At 41.0% G+C, this 12,961-nt stretch overlaps 2 protein-coding genes across 6 annotated transcripts; both read right to left on the reverse strand.

The window, feature by feature from the left end:
* Positions 1-4,416: 4,416 nt before the first annotated feature.
* On the reverse strand, positions 4,417-9,988 carry LOC115756503 (sister chromatid cohesion 1 protein 3). Of its 5 annotated transcripts, none has more exons than XM_048284615.1 (13): positions 9,747-9,987; positions 8,462-8,720; positions 8,339-8,385; positions 8,186-8,235; positions 8,018-8,082; positions 7,531-7,904; positions 7,307-7,418; positions 7,091-7,227; positions 6,505-6,998; positions 5,867-5,906; positions 5,722-5,770; positions 5,462-5,594; positions 4,417-4,737 (listed from the first exon to the last, which is right to left on the reverse strand). In XM_048284615.1, the coding sequence occupies exons 1-13, from the start codon at positions 9,868-9,870 to the stop codon at positions 4,639-4,641; spliced, it is 1,983 nt and encodes a 660-aa protein (XP_048140572.1). In that variant the 5' UTR covers positions 9,871-9,987; the 3' UTR covers positions 4,417-4,638. The 5 variants fall into 5 exon arrangements, with proteins under 5 accessions (XP_048140572.1, XP_048140573.1, XP_048140571.1 ...); XM_048284616.1 differs by lacking the exon at positions 9,747-9,987 and adding an exon at positions 9,513-9,715 and having other exon boundaries at positions 7,531-7,907; XM_048284614.1 differs by having other exon boundaries at positions 4,485-4,737; positions 5,722-5,767; positions 7,531-7,907; positions 9,747-9,986.
* Positions 9,989-11,018: 1,030 nt separating this feature from the next.
* On the reverse strand, positions 11,019-12,945 carry LOC115756525 (30S ribosomal protein 2, chloroplastic). The gene is made up of 4 exons (XM_030696351.2): positions 12,454-12,945; positions 11,998-12,099; positions 11,610-11,909; positions 11,019-11,286 (listed from the first exon to the last, which is right to left on the reverse strand). The coding sequence occupies exons 1-4, from the start codon at positions 12,943-12,945 to the stop codon at positions 11,248-11,250; spliced, it is 933 nt and encodes a 310-aa protein (XP_030552211.1). The 3' UTR covers positions 11,019-11,247.
* Between the last annotated feature and the right edge of the window lie 16 nt (positions 12,946-12,961).

Consider the following 12,961-nt stretch of genomic DNA (forward strand, 5'->3'; position numbering starts at 1 on the left):
GCCGAGCCCTCTAGCCCCGCAACCTCAAGCAACGCCCAAAAACCCCCAAACCCGAGAACCCACAAACCGCCGCCCCCATCCTCTTGCCTCATCGTCGCCGGCCACCACAACAATTGCGATCGAATTGTTGCTTGCGGCCCTCATGTATCGTTGCCGCCAAGCCCACACGACCCAAGCCCGTGAGCTCCACCGGAACAGAGCCGCAACCCCTCCTCCTTTGCTCTCTCTCAACCAGCCTCCACCTACCTTCATCCTCGTCGCTAGCCTATTTTCGCTCAACCCAATCACCCGCTATAACCCCATCGACCATTGAGGAACCCGAGCCGGTCTCCTCGACCTCAACCTTGTGAAACCCTCAGGCCCGAAACCGCTCCGCTAGTAAGCCGTTATCGTGCCATCCAAAGCCATTATTGCCGTCGAAGCCCATGACTCGGACCAACAAGCTGCCGCCACCTACCGCCATCAACCCATCGGCTGCCAAGGGCCCCTTTACTCGAGAGCTCAAGGTCAAAACCCCTCTTGGACCTAGGAACCCAAACCTACCCGTACCGCCGTGAACTTCACCTTTGTCGTAGTCGTCGCCGACGCACCCGAGTCGTCGCCGAAAGTTGTTAATTGGTGAGTTAACCCCTAACTCACGGTTAGGTCATTAATTACGTTTAGGGTTAGTTCAATAAGTGTAAATAGGTATTTACTAGATAATTATGGTCTATTTTAGTTAGGGATTGGAATTAGGGTAAATGACCACAATTAAATAAGTTAGCCTGGTTAGCTAGTTGGGTTGTGGCTAATTAATGATTAGACTATAGTTGGTGATTGATCGTGATTGTTCAATCGCGAGCAAGTGATTGGCTCGAGTCAAGTGGACGATGGACCGTCTGACCGACCGGGTATTATAGGCTCGACTATGTGTAATCGGATTAAAGAATTACAGTTAGACTAAACAATTATAATCGGGATAGTTAATTATTAATTAATTAATTAATTATCATTCTCGAGTGATTATTGGGTGTTGTTACTTGACTGCCGAGTGTTGTAGGTGCATATATATGTATATATATAAGAATTAATCGCCCTGTATCATATACAAAGTCTAGTGGATAAATTATGCATTCATGTAACCACGTGTGGAATCAAACCGCATATTTGAGCATGAAAATGGCCTTGGGCCAAGTCTTTGAGCACAACCGTGTAAGCATTTGACTAAATACAAAAGATAAGAATTGATTGGTTGTCTAGTGTGATCGCGTGGTCATATGATGGTTTCCCGATAAATTCGTGCCATGCCGATCGAAATCACATGACTTGTCAAATGCACATGAATTAGTGACGCCGAATTGGTCTGATGTCGGTCGCGACTTATGATGGACCAACGCTCCTTACAAGAATGCTTGCTACGTCGTGCCGTGCCGTGCCGATCGGAATTACACGGCCTAGCGGTTGCCGTTGCCAAAGAAATGAAACGGTTCCTAATCCCGCCAAAAGAGCACCAACTACCTAGTGTGCTATGCACCAACAGGATGAGTAAATCGGACTAACTGGACTAGACCAATGGTCCGGCTCTCGATTCCAAAGAGCGGCAATCCGGTTCCTAGTCCTTAAAATTGGAACCGGTGGCCGAACACGCCTTTTATGTTAATAAAGACATTTACTGCATTTGACACTCTCTGTCCAAAACTAACCCAAAACTCCTTTTCGGAAAAGGAACGGATTAAGTTCGATAAAAGATTCTCGCGTTAGCAACCCCTTTTGGGTTATAGTTATTTTGGGCCCGGAACCCATAACCAAGAAAGCCCTGTCGAAAGATTTCGACGTGCAACAGCACTTAAGTGATCCAAAAAAAATATTAGCATTAAAGTAAGTACCGTACATAAATATTGGCACTCCTAATATCCTTTTGCCGTCTAAAATGGATTTTTTTTTTTTTTGGCTTTATTTTGCTTTGTGCATACACAATTGTATCCGCATGTACCCTTGAGGGACTGCGCTGGCGTTAAAATAGATGCATGGTCATAAGACTCGCAACATGGGACCTTTTGACATTGACTAAAAGAACTAAATTTCAAAAAAAATGGGTAACATATTTAAGCAAAAAATTAAAAGTGAGGACCATGAAAAGGACGTAGGAATCATTTTGAGATTCACTGGACCAATGTTATTGCCAATAGCAATTCGACTTGTTCTCCCTTTTCTTACCTTTTTTCCCTAGTTCAATATTTTAAATTATTGTCCAAGACTTTCAATAACTTGTCTAGAATCAAAAGGCATAAGTATATTAGAAGTCCTAATACTTATTATGAAAGTATAATTTCGTCTTAAAATTTTCAAAAAGTGCAATCGAGTCTTAAAACTTATCATGAAAATGCAATTAAGTCATAAAACTTTCAAAAAGTGCAATCGAGCCTTAAAAATTATCATTAAAGTGCAATTGAGTCTTAAACCTTATCATTAAAGTGCAATCGAGTCATAAAATTTTCAAAAAGTACAATCGAGTCTTAAAACTTATTAAGAAATGCAATCGAGTCCTAAAACTTTCAATAAATGCAATCAACGAAAGAATTTGATTGGACCAATTTGACTAGTTTTAGGACTTGATTGCATTTTTTTTTTAATTTTGGGACTCAATTACACTTTCATGTCAAGTTTTAGGACTTACAATGTACTTGTCACAAATCAAAAAGACTCTTGCTTGAGACGAATTGTGTTTTCTATATCTACTTTTTTTGTATCGAATCTAAACCTCAAATCATTAAACCACCCCAAACCCTAAACCTCAAACCCAAACCCTAAGCCCATAATTAGGGGTGAGCATGATTCTAAGGTAGAACCCGAAACCCGAAATTAGATCGGTAGAGAACCTATCATGTTCCGGTTTCCATTGTTTGTAGGGTAGGTTATCGATTCCAAAAATTGAGGAACATGTTCTAACGAGTAGGTTCCAGATTCCAAGTAGGTGAAGACTGGAACCTAGAACAAGTTTTTGTGTTTTTCTTTGTATATGTTTTCGTGCAATCATACGATGTTCCATGGCATCCAATAATAAGTATGTAATTTGGAACCACTAATTTGAATTTCCATTTTCAGCGATATTTATGACTGAGAATTTTACTTTGTTCACGTTTCATATTTATTCGTTTGTTTGAATTAGAGTTGTGATTAGTGGATTATTGCAGCAAATGGTAATCATTAAAGATGATAATTCACTACAATAGTTTAATGAAAAATATTGATAGAACTTGGGTAGACCCTGGAACCCATCCTCGAATTTGTGATAGGGTAGGTTCTAGATTTCAAGATATGCAAGGTAGGCTCCAAGTGCCAAAAAATAAGGAACATGTTCCGATGGGCAAGTTCCATGTGAAACCTATACGAAATCTAGAACTGCTCACTCCTACTAATGACCTAAACCCTAAAACCTAAAAACTTACTCAATTATTGTTTATTTTAGGGTTGTTTTAGGTTTTTGGGGTTAAGGGGTTAGTCATTGAGCACCCGGGGATGATGAGTTTTTCATGAAATTAGTTTTAACGAAGGGTTTTTTCAAGGGTCATTCGGTACTTAGAATTTCTCAAGGGATTATAAAGAGAGGTTACTTGAGGCTCATTTAGGGTCTATTTCTAGTTTTAGGGTTATTTCATAATTTGGCGTCATTTATGGGTTATCTTTGGATTTTAGAATTCTTGGGAATGTATTCTTAATTTTTTGGGGTTTATGGGTTATTTAGGGCACACAAAGTGTTGATTTACGGGCTATTTCCTATTTGCTGCTATTTTGCATTTAGAGTCATATTCCAAGGTAATTGGAATTTTTGGGTTGTTCGAGGTTAAGAGTTTAATGGAGTGTCGGCGGTTATGAGAAAATTAGGATATTAGGGTTTTCTAATGATTGTGATTCGTTAATCAATGTTGAGGATTTATTGAGGGTTTGGGGTTTCTACTCTTGGGGGTACTTTAGTCTCATTTTGAGTATACTTAGGGCTAAAAATTTAGGGTGTTATTTCCAGATCAGGTGTCTTACTAGTGTGTTATTTGGATCTTAGTAATTTCGGAGGTGATATCCTTGACTTTTCAGTTCTTGGGTTGTTGAGTTGAGTGTCACTTGAGGGGCCATTACCAAAAGAAGCTCGACAATTTGAATGATAAAACTACAACTCCTGTTCAACAAGCATCCAGTTATGTCATCCAAATAAGTCCTGCCTGTCAAATCAAAGGTGAGGATTTGGATATTGATGCAAACTTAATGAAAGTTGGGATGGCACATTCGCCGCACCTGGTGAAGAGCAAGTTTGGCAGCCAACTGCAGGCTCCTAATATCATGGAGGGCATCCATTGCCTATTCTATATACCAGTTTCTTGCTCTCCAGAATGTTAAAACCACATTCTGGAAATTATGTGGAGGCATCTATACATGAAGTTAAGAGAAATCGTGTTCAAACATCTTGTTTTACTGCGCTGCATAAATAAAGCAAATGGCTAGCTGATGATCCTACAAAGCTCTCGAGCCTTTTTGGTCATGCAGAGGAAAAGAGAAATTAGTGGAGACCTGAAACATCATTGCAGAGAGGAGTCACCTTCATTACTCATAATGATCTTGTGTCTATGTACAGGAAAATGATATCGACCACATATTTATCTAACATTAAATTGGTCCCTTTGAAAGTGTAGGAGTCAACTTCAGTGATATATCACCATAAGCTTCATCTTGTTGCACGTCAATGAGTCCATAACTCTTCAAAACCTGTCCACATCATGAGTAATCACCGACTGAGAAAATGATCCAGAATATTAGCTTAGTATGAAGAATGATAAATCAAGGAGAAGTGTCAATCATTTGTTAGCTATACTTAAGAGTAGTGGCATCCACTTTCCTAACAGAAATAGGAAAAGATTCTTCGCATTTATACCAAATATTGTATCATGTAGGTTTCCAGGAAGCCGGTATCAGATCCAAATTTGCAGCATCAATGCATGAAAACTAGCAAAACAGGTAGTGGTAGGTGATTAGCAAGCACCAGTATGAATTATCCTCTATGTAGTGATTTTGTTGTAAATGGCACCTGAAATTACTCAATCAACAGGAAGTTTCTATCGGTCCAGAAAATGCTCTGTTCCCTTATACGGCACATAGGACAATTTATGGCGCAACAGAAGAATCTGGTATGACATGAACCAACATATACAATCTTCATTCATTGAACCTTGAATCTTGTCAAACATCTCTGATACGATTATGTCACAAGAGTCAACATAAGCAAGGACTAGAACATGGGCAGCACTGATCAAGGCTTCAAATGTTAAGGTAATGCATTATGCGTACAATTCTAGTAGAAAGTGCAAACGCTGATGCTCTTTTATGGGGACTGTAATTGGGTTTTGTGGGGTGGATGGAAGAGATTAGATTATTACGCAATATATATCTACCATAAAAATTCCATCTACCATAGAAATTGCAAGGAACATACTAGGGTCTCAAAAAACATTCTTGCGCATAGTCTTCTGTTCTTTCCTTCTAGAATGTTGGTCAGGCTAACACCTGACTCTTCTTCTTGTCCTGGGGCAGTGGGAGAACGTCTTTGTAAGAACTGAGCGACCGCCCTGCAATAGTCCCAAGCAGTAAACTACAGTAAGCACAAGTGAATCACTTACAATCGTAGAGTTAAACCTAACTATTAAGCATTTAAAAATAAGGGATTCCATTTGAAATAAGGACACAAGGTCAAACCTTGTTCTGAGAGACAAAGGGTCAATTTCTTGTGATCTGCAGGATCCTGCTATCGAGCATTCTCAGTCAGCAACAGATGTCTCGCCCATTAAACAATACAAAACACAGAAAAAAGTAGTAGCGCAAATTATGTAGCACATCATACCCGCCAGTGAAGTATCCTCTGCTTCCAGAAAATAAAGTTCCTGTATATACATTGGCAACAGAATCAAAAACCTGTGCCAAAGCTCTCCAGTACCCAAACTTACTAGGGAAAAAGAATCAATATATAAATGTGTGCTTCACTTGATCTTATTAAACAACAAGGAAGCATTATGCACTAGGCAATGTGTCGAAGACTCCAACCTAGTAATGCCAAGTAGATAAGGCCAAATAAAGAACACACCGAGGAGAGAAACTCTACGCCAAGTGTAAGGAACTGGGATTGGTGATGCAAAATAAGATGAAGAATGCGCAGAAATGAAATATTTATACATGAACACGAGCAACTTTGAGGCATAGAAATTTTACGCATGTCACAATTTAAAGGGTCAGGAAAATCACAGTACTAACTTTATTAGAAGGTGAAACCATAACAGTGAGTGTTGGCCTTTTGTCACACTGAAAACAGTCATAACATAATTTATATAGCGACCAAGTGAAACAAGATCAATTCGAATTACACATTCACAAGAAATGCCAGGGATCAAATAATTAACGATATGTTATATCGAAGTTATCGGCCAGTTGGCATAGGAATAAAAAAGAATTGAAGAATACATGGAAAAGCATGTGAAGACTTACTTCAGCAGCAGTCATTTCTGGAATTTCAGAAAGGCGAGTGTTCTCTTCGACTTGATTTTCCTCTATAAATGTCATTGGTGTTTCCATGTCAGAACTAAAAGGACCAGTGGACATGGCAGCATCAGGTGTTGGCAGAATTCCAGTTCCAACAGTACTTCCCTCAGGAAGCTCCGGTGCCGATCCCAAACTCACTGATATAGGGGTAAAGGTATCTCTTCCGAGAGAGGAGTCAATGCCTCTTATCGGAAGTGAAACAAAATCCAGGAAGTTGAGGCCAGTTTGGTCTTTGTCATGCCGAAGATGTTCAATCTCCATGTCAAAAGCAGTAGCATTATCAGGAGATCGAGAAATCCGAAGACCAGGCAAAACTTCAGTTGTTGGACCTGGTGTCTCTAAATCCACAGGCTCTGGAATAACATCATCTTGGCCAAAAAGATGTGAGTTTATTGATACGTAATCCTTCTTAAATACATTCTGAAGATCAGGGCACATGCCTGCAGCAACGCATATAGTGTCATCCTCTAGTGAAGATTTCTCCAACTAGTGCATGCAAAAGGCAGTATAAAAGTTCTGGAGAGACAAATACCATCGAAGAGGGGTTCCTGAAAACTGCACTCCTTCCTGAGGCGTTTATTTGACTTCCATAAACCAAAAGCAGAGCAAGGAGTATTCCTCCTTTTGCGTTGTATATTACTGGGATCGTCAAGAGCCCTCTTCATAAAGCTGCACAAAAACATTTTTGAGTTACTACAAGACAATAAGAACATATGAGCCTGCCCTTGTGTCTTGACTAATAAATTACCTATTTTTCAACACTACACATTCGTCAAATAATTGCTTTCTCTTCCTTTTCCTTGCTGGTGGCTGCTGGACAGGTGGGCTTGATCGGATCGCCAATTCAGGTGATGCATGCTCTGAGATATAGAAAAACACATGTAAAGAACGCGGGCTATGGAAACTCTGACAAGGCATAAACTTAGCTCATGAACATAACAAAAGTTGATTGGAAAGTGGTGAAAGTCCCACCAAACAAAACAGGCTCATCTGGAAACACGGCAGCATTCTGCAGATCTGCTGGAGCAGCTGTTTCTGAAGGCTGTTGATAAGGTAGTGGTGACCCTCCAGAAGCCAAGGCATCCGGCACAAGAGGGGTGACAGTTCCCTTCTCCATCATGATTTGCTCAGAACTAGTCGGAGAGTTTCTATCATGTACAAGATCTGTCATGGGTGGAAAGTTCTCAAAGCCAACATCATGAACTGCATCACGCATAACTTCTATTTCTGGCAAATCTGGCATAGAAACTTCACGATCTATCTTTCCCCTTGATCTAGGAGGAGAATCCTGGAAGCTCTCCCTAGGTACATCTGGGTGACTATGAGTAGGACCTTCAGAATGCGTACTACTGTTTAGACAAGCATAGAAATCACCTTATCAATGAACGATAAAAAGACTACATATTTTTTTGTAAACTGCCTAACATTGAGGAAATAGACAACTTGTAAGGACACTTACTCTTCCTCCATTAAACTAACCACGGAATTAGGTACCAGTGCATGTTGGGACGATTGCTGAATATCCTATAACACAAGCCATTCTTGTTAGGTATCAGAGGAATTTCTAGATGTTAAAGGACAAAGCAATGATAAGCCACCCGAATATGATCAAGTGAGAGATTATAACCTCATCAAAAGATACAACAATATAAGGATCTCTTCCGGTTGGGATTTGCTCTAAGAACCAAGGCAGAAGAGTACACAAATTCCTGTGTTAAGTATGCAAACTTCAAACCAAATAATTTGAAAACATTATTTAGTTAAATTAGAAATTAGTCACCTATCAAAGTAATCTCCTCGTGGCTCCGTAGATGATAATCCTGGATCCTGAAATAAAATCCACGATTCATGACATTTCAAAAGGTGGAACCATAGAAAGGCAAGACAGTAATCATAATCATACCCCTCTTCGTATGTGCCGTCCAAATCTATGGCATCAAGTTCAAATGTGTTGGGCAAAGTGATAGATTGTACTGGTGCCTGTCTTGTATCCTCTGGCAAATTAAGCTCTACTGGAGCAAAAACTTTGCTCAATCCAGTGAGTATAATATTGCACTCTTGGAAAAGGTAATCCACTTTTTTGGAATATATCCGAACAACGCCCAACAGAAGATGGCCAGACATCCTCAAAGCAATAGGCACTTCGGGAAACATGATATATTCTACAGAATACCAAAAGGAAATATTCAAATTTGACAATCTTGGTGAGTTATGTATCCAAATAATTACAGAATAACACCAGATGCTGAGTGTATGGACATGCACTTGAAAGCAAACAGACGAATCACAGGAAACATCCAATCAAAGTTCTTATTATGCTACAGTGAGAAATATGCTCCCCCTGTGCAAGTTTGGGAAGCGTCACTTAAATTGGATCCCACAAGAGGTGCCTTCCTTCAATTTCCAAATTGATCCCTCCCGAAAAAAAACTTATGTCAATTGCTCTCCATTCTGACCGGCCTACTATCTTTTGACTTAACAAAGGTAAAGGCCTTATCATGATCGAATTACGTAAGAGCCATACCATTGCTTTGTGCAGCAGCTGCACAAGCACTTTCACCCACACTGGCATGTACACAAGCGTCTACACAGAAAATTGGGAGGATCGTGGAGACTAGTCATAAAAAAAGGGACTAGTACAGTTTACTAAGTCAGGGCAATAGGAGGAATGAGCACTCGAAGTTCAGCCGAATCAACATGAATTGAACGATCATTGGATAAAAGTAAATGCAACTGGACTCAGTATATTTCTGCAGCCAAAAGCGGAAATTAAATAGAACGAGAATGATAATTTGCCAAGCTGAAAATCCTGAGTCTACAGACAAACTGGTTGACAAAATAATAAATTCTTGCAAGTCTCTTCCTCGTAAGGTTCTTCCGTTTCTTCGAACCCATGAATTAACTCGTAGCTAGTTGCAATGCGACTGGAAAGGAAAACTAACAGGAAGACCAACCCCAAAATGAAGATGGAGGGAGAAAAAGAACAATCTTCCTTCGTCAAAGCAAAGAAAGGAAGAAACTTTGGCGCTCATTCACATGCGACTGAAGTCCGATTGCATCAATTCTTCTCCTTTTGACGGGTGAACCGAACAAAGCAGGCGAAGAGAAATGACAATCACGGTAGCTCCGGGAAATTGAAAAAAGAAAATCTTGAGAATCAAGCACCGCAAAGGAATGAGATTACAAACCAACGGTCTTAGGGATATCGGTGGAGGTATAATGAGATTTCTTGAGGCGATGTTGCAAGTGAGCGGCGCACCAGACAGTGCCGAGTGGACCTTTCCGACCCAGAAATGTCTGCGAGTAAAACATGTCGGCAGAGACAACAACGTAGCAGTCGCGAACTGCGAGTATCGGAAGAGAGAGAATGGAAGAGGAGAGGGAAGGGAAGGGAAGGGAAGGGGTGATGGGCTGGTGAATCTGTGGGGGTGGTGGGAGGGTGCGCGCGGGAAACCAGCGAGTGGCGCCAGTTTTTGTGTTTCTGCGCTTTCTTTTCTCTCTCTTACTCGCTCAATATCAAAAGGATAATTAAAGCCCCACTGAACAAACGTTATTCTCGAGATTTACCCACGGAATGATCCTTTTTTCCCCCTTTCCTTTCCTTTCCTTTGTATTCGTGCTATCTTAGGAAAATTTGACGAAATGGGGGAAAGGAAAATATTGAATTCTTTATTCTTTCTAGAAAGTGAGAAGGGAAAATATTGTAAACCACACATACATACAAAAATATATATAGTCAACTTTCGAACTTGGTCTCTGTTCCGAAATATCCGACGGAATACATGAAACATTCTCTTAACGAGCGAAAGAAGAAGATAGTTTATGTCACTATGTGCGCACTCTAACACCTAGGCGAACAAAAGAAAAAGAAAAAACAAACAGGAGAAAGTGACGAGAAAATACTGACAGTTAAAGCTGAATTTGCAAATGAGAGCTTGCAATTAACTACCCAAGCATGACTGCACATCCGACGTTGCATTCAGATGCAGTTTTTCTTAGATGAAGTAATACCTCTCATATCAACCACCACGTTCATATCGTAATCTTCTTTTCAAGGATTTTCTCCAATTTCCCCTTTCTTCACGCCACGAGAAGTAGGACGTATTTTTTTTTTTATATTCTTCCCAAAATAAATAAAAAGGCTACTTTCCCAAAATAAATTATCATATGCAAAAGAGGCTCTCTATCTTGTTAATTATCATTCCATAGAAGATACAACAGATATAGTTTCGGATGTTTTATGATACCACAATGGACGTTCTTGGTCCCTGAAATAGACTCCACACAACGTTTTTGGTATCAAAGACAAGTTCCCCACAAGTGACGAAATAAGCTTCCCCTCCCAATAAATCTTCTAGAGGTAATAGGTTGCATCTTGGAAGCTCGTCTGCTTCCGGAAAGATGCGGCTGGCTGGTTCCTGAGCCCTAGGTTAAATCACTCACCTCAGAGCAGACATGAATAGCACTCAAGAGTATCAAGTCAGTCTTGGGGTCATCAATAAAGCAGCATGATCAATCTCAAGATGAAACTTACAATACGCAACCGAGCTTCAAAACTATCTCCTTTACACCCTACCCTTTTCAGGTATCTAAATAGAACCAAAACACTCCAAAAGCGCAAAATACTGATATCTCCGGAGGATACATAAGTGATGTGCATATCTCAAAAGCTAAAGCTCTCCCCCACTGCTACGCCTTGTTCACACGAATTCGTTGTCCTTCCAATAGCTGCAAAGCAAGAGGCAGAATAGTCGATGAGCTAGAAAACCATAAGTACTGATCCAGACAGAGAAGAGAACGTTTCTAAGGGTTATATACCTAAGATTTATGTCAAGAAGACAAAAAAAGTGAGCAGCCGCACAACTTAGAAGCAAAGATTGAACAAAGATCATGCATATATTGCTTAAGCCTAAAGACAGATTTAACGCGTATGCTAGCAACTCAGGCAGGAGTCGCACTAATGGCATCCTGTGGCATGTGTACCCATATGAAGCTTATGCCAACAAGGCCACATAATTGCATAAACTATCAACGATGATCAATCCACTTACAGCATTGTTAAAAGATGTAATAGCGGCTTCCACATCCTCATCCGAGGAAAAGGTAGCAAAACCAAACCCACTGGATTTTGATGTTCCTGGAACCCGTGAAACCTTTGCACTAAGTACCTGCCCCTTCTCAGAGAAAAATTGCTTCAGCGTGTCTGTAGTTACCGACCTAGAAAGATTTCCCACATATACTTTGTGTGGGCTGTCCACAAACTGGGATTCCTCAGATTGAAAAGGGGACAAATCCACTGAGGGCAAAGGTTTTTCAGTGATGTTTACTTTGATCTCCCGGCCTCCTATTTGCTGCCAGGGAATAGATAGAGCTAAATCATTCCCGGTCATCTACTGTCTACAAATGTAACTCCCTTAATTTTATACATCAGTCACTTACAGAGCCATTCAGTTTCTCTACCACGGCATTGGCATCCTCGACTGTCTTCATCGTAACAAATGCGAATCGGCGGCTTCTGCCAGAGTACTTATCGTACATCACCTAACAGGAGACCAAAAAAAAAAAAAATGTACAATCTCAAGTTCAGACATTGATCTTAATTTTTCTTGAAAAGAATCAAAGCCCACTCATGGAGCTACTCATCTTGTGCTTTGGACATGTTTTCGTAATACACTTCGGTAAAAAAATCATAAGTAAGATGCAATGTACATTCTGAACAGCATAATGCGGACCACATATGATCATTAACCAGGGGTCTGAACCCGACAGACAGAGGATGAACAACGAAGAGAATCCCTGACCAGGATCGAAAGACGGGTTGATCGCAATGGCAATTGCAATTGCATCACAAGGTAGCGAGGCTAACGCTAAAATGATTGGATTTGAAGTTGATACCTCAGCTGATTCAACGGCGCCGTGCTCCTCAACAATTTGGGTGAGCTGGGCGTTGTCGACGTCTCTGGGGATGTTTCCGATGTAGAGCCTCCTGGCGGCCGCGCCCTCCGAAGAAGAAGAGGAAGAAGCGACCGCGGCTTCTTCCGCAACGGCACGCACATAAACTCTCTTCGAGTACAAACTACGCGGGGCGAAAGAGGAGGAGGTGGTAGGTTTGTGAGGGAAAGGAAAAGCGAGGGGCTTGAGGTCGAGGATTGGGACAGAGGGCTGCTTTGCACTGGGCGGCGATGAACGGAAGGAGTGGGAGTGACAATAGAGACTGCGAGGCGGCACGGAGAGCAGCAAAGACAATGTGGCTGATGCCATGGGAGGGAAGAGAGGAGGCAGAAAGAGCAAACCAGCAAAAATGGAGGAGGAAGAGGATTGTCGGAGCTGGAGGGAGTCGCGGAAGTACCTGTGCGTTGTATCTGCTGCTGCTGCAAGATTATCCATTTTCCTCCGCCCCCAA

This window comes from Rhodamnia argentea, chromosome 8, assembly GCF_020921035.1.
Source record: "Rhodamnia argentea isolate NSW1041297 chromosome 8, ASM2092103v1, whole genome shotgun sequence".
In the NCBI taxonomy this organism is placed as follows: Eukaryota; Viridiplantae; Streptophyta; class Magnoliopsida; order Myrtales; family Myrtaceae; genus Rhodamnia; species Rhodamnia argentea.

Excerpts from the sequence above, each read along its gene's own strand:
- LOC115756525 (XM_030696351.2), bottom strand. The coding sequence starts at position 12,945 with ATGGATAATCTTGCAGCAGCAGCAGATACAACGCACAGGTACTTCCGC. Across the intron at positions 12,100-12,453 it reads GCGCCGTTGAATCAGCTGAG|GTGATGTACGATAAGTACTC; the intron begins GTATCAACTTCA and ends GTCTCCTGTTAG. Across the intron at positions 11,910-11,997 it reads TAGAGAAACTGAATGGCTCT|CAAATAGGAGGCCGGGAGAT; the intron begins GTAAGTGACTGA and ends ATTCCCTGGCAG.
- LOC115756503 (XM_048284613.1), bottom strand. The coding sequence starts at position 9,870 with ATGTTTTACTCGCAGACATTTCTGGGTCGGAAAGGTCCACTCGGCACT. Across the intron at positions 8,386-8,461 it reads GACGGCACATACGAAGAGGG|GATCCAGGATTATCATCTAC; the intron begins GTATGATTATGA and ends ATTTTATTTCAG. Across the intron at positions 4,738-5,461 it reads GAATGTTTTTTGAGACCCTA|GTTTTGAAGAGTTATGGACT; the intron begins GTATGTTCCTTG and ends TGATGTGGACAG.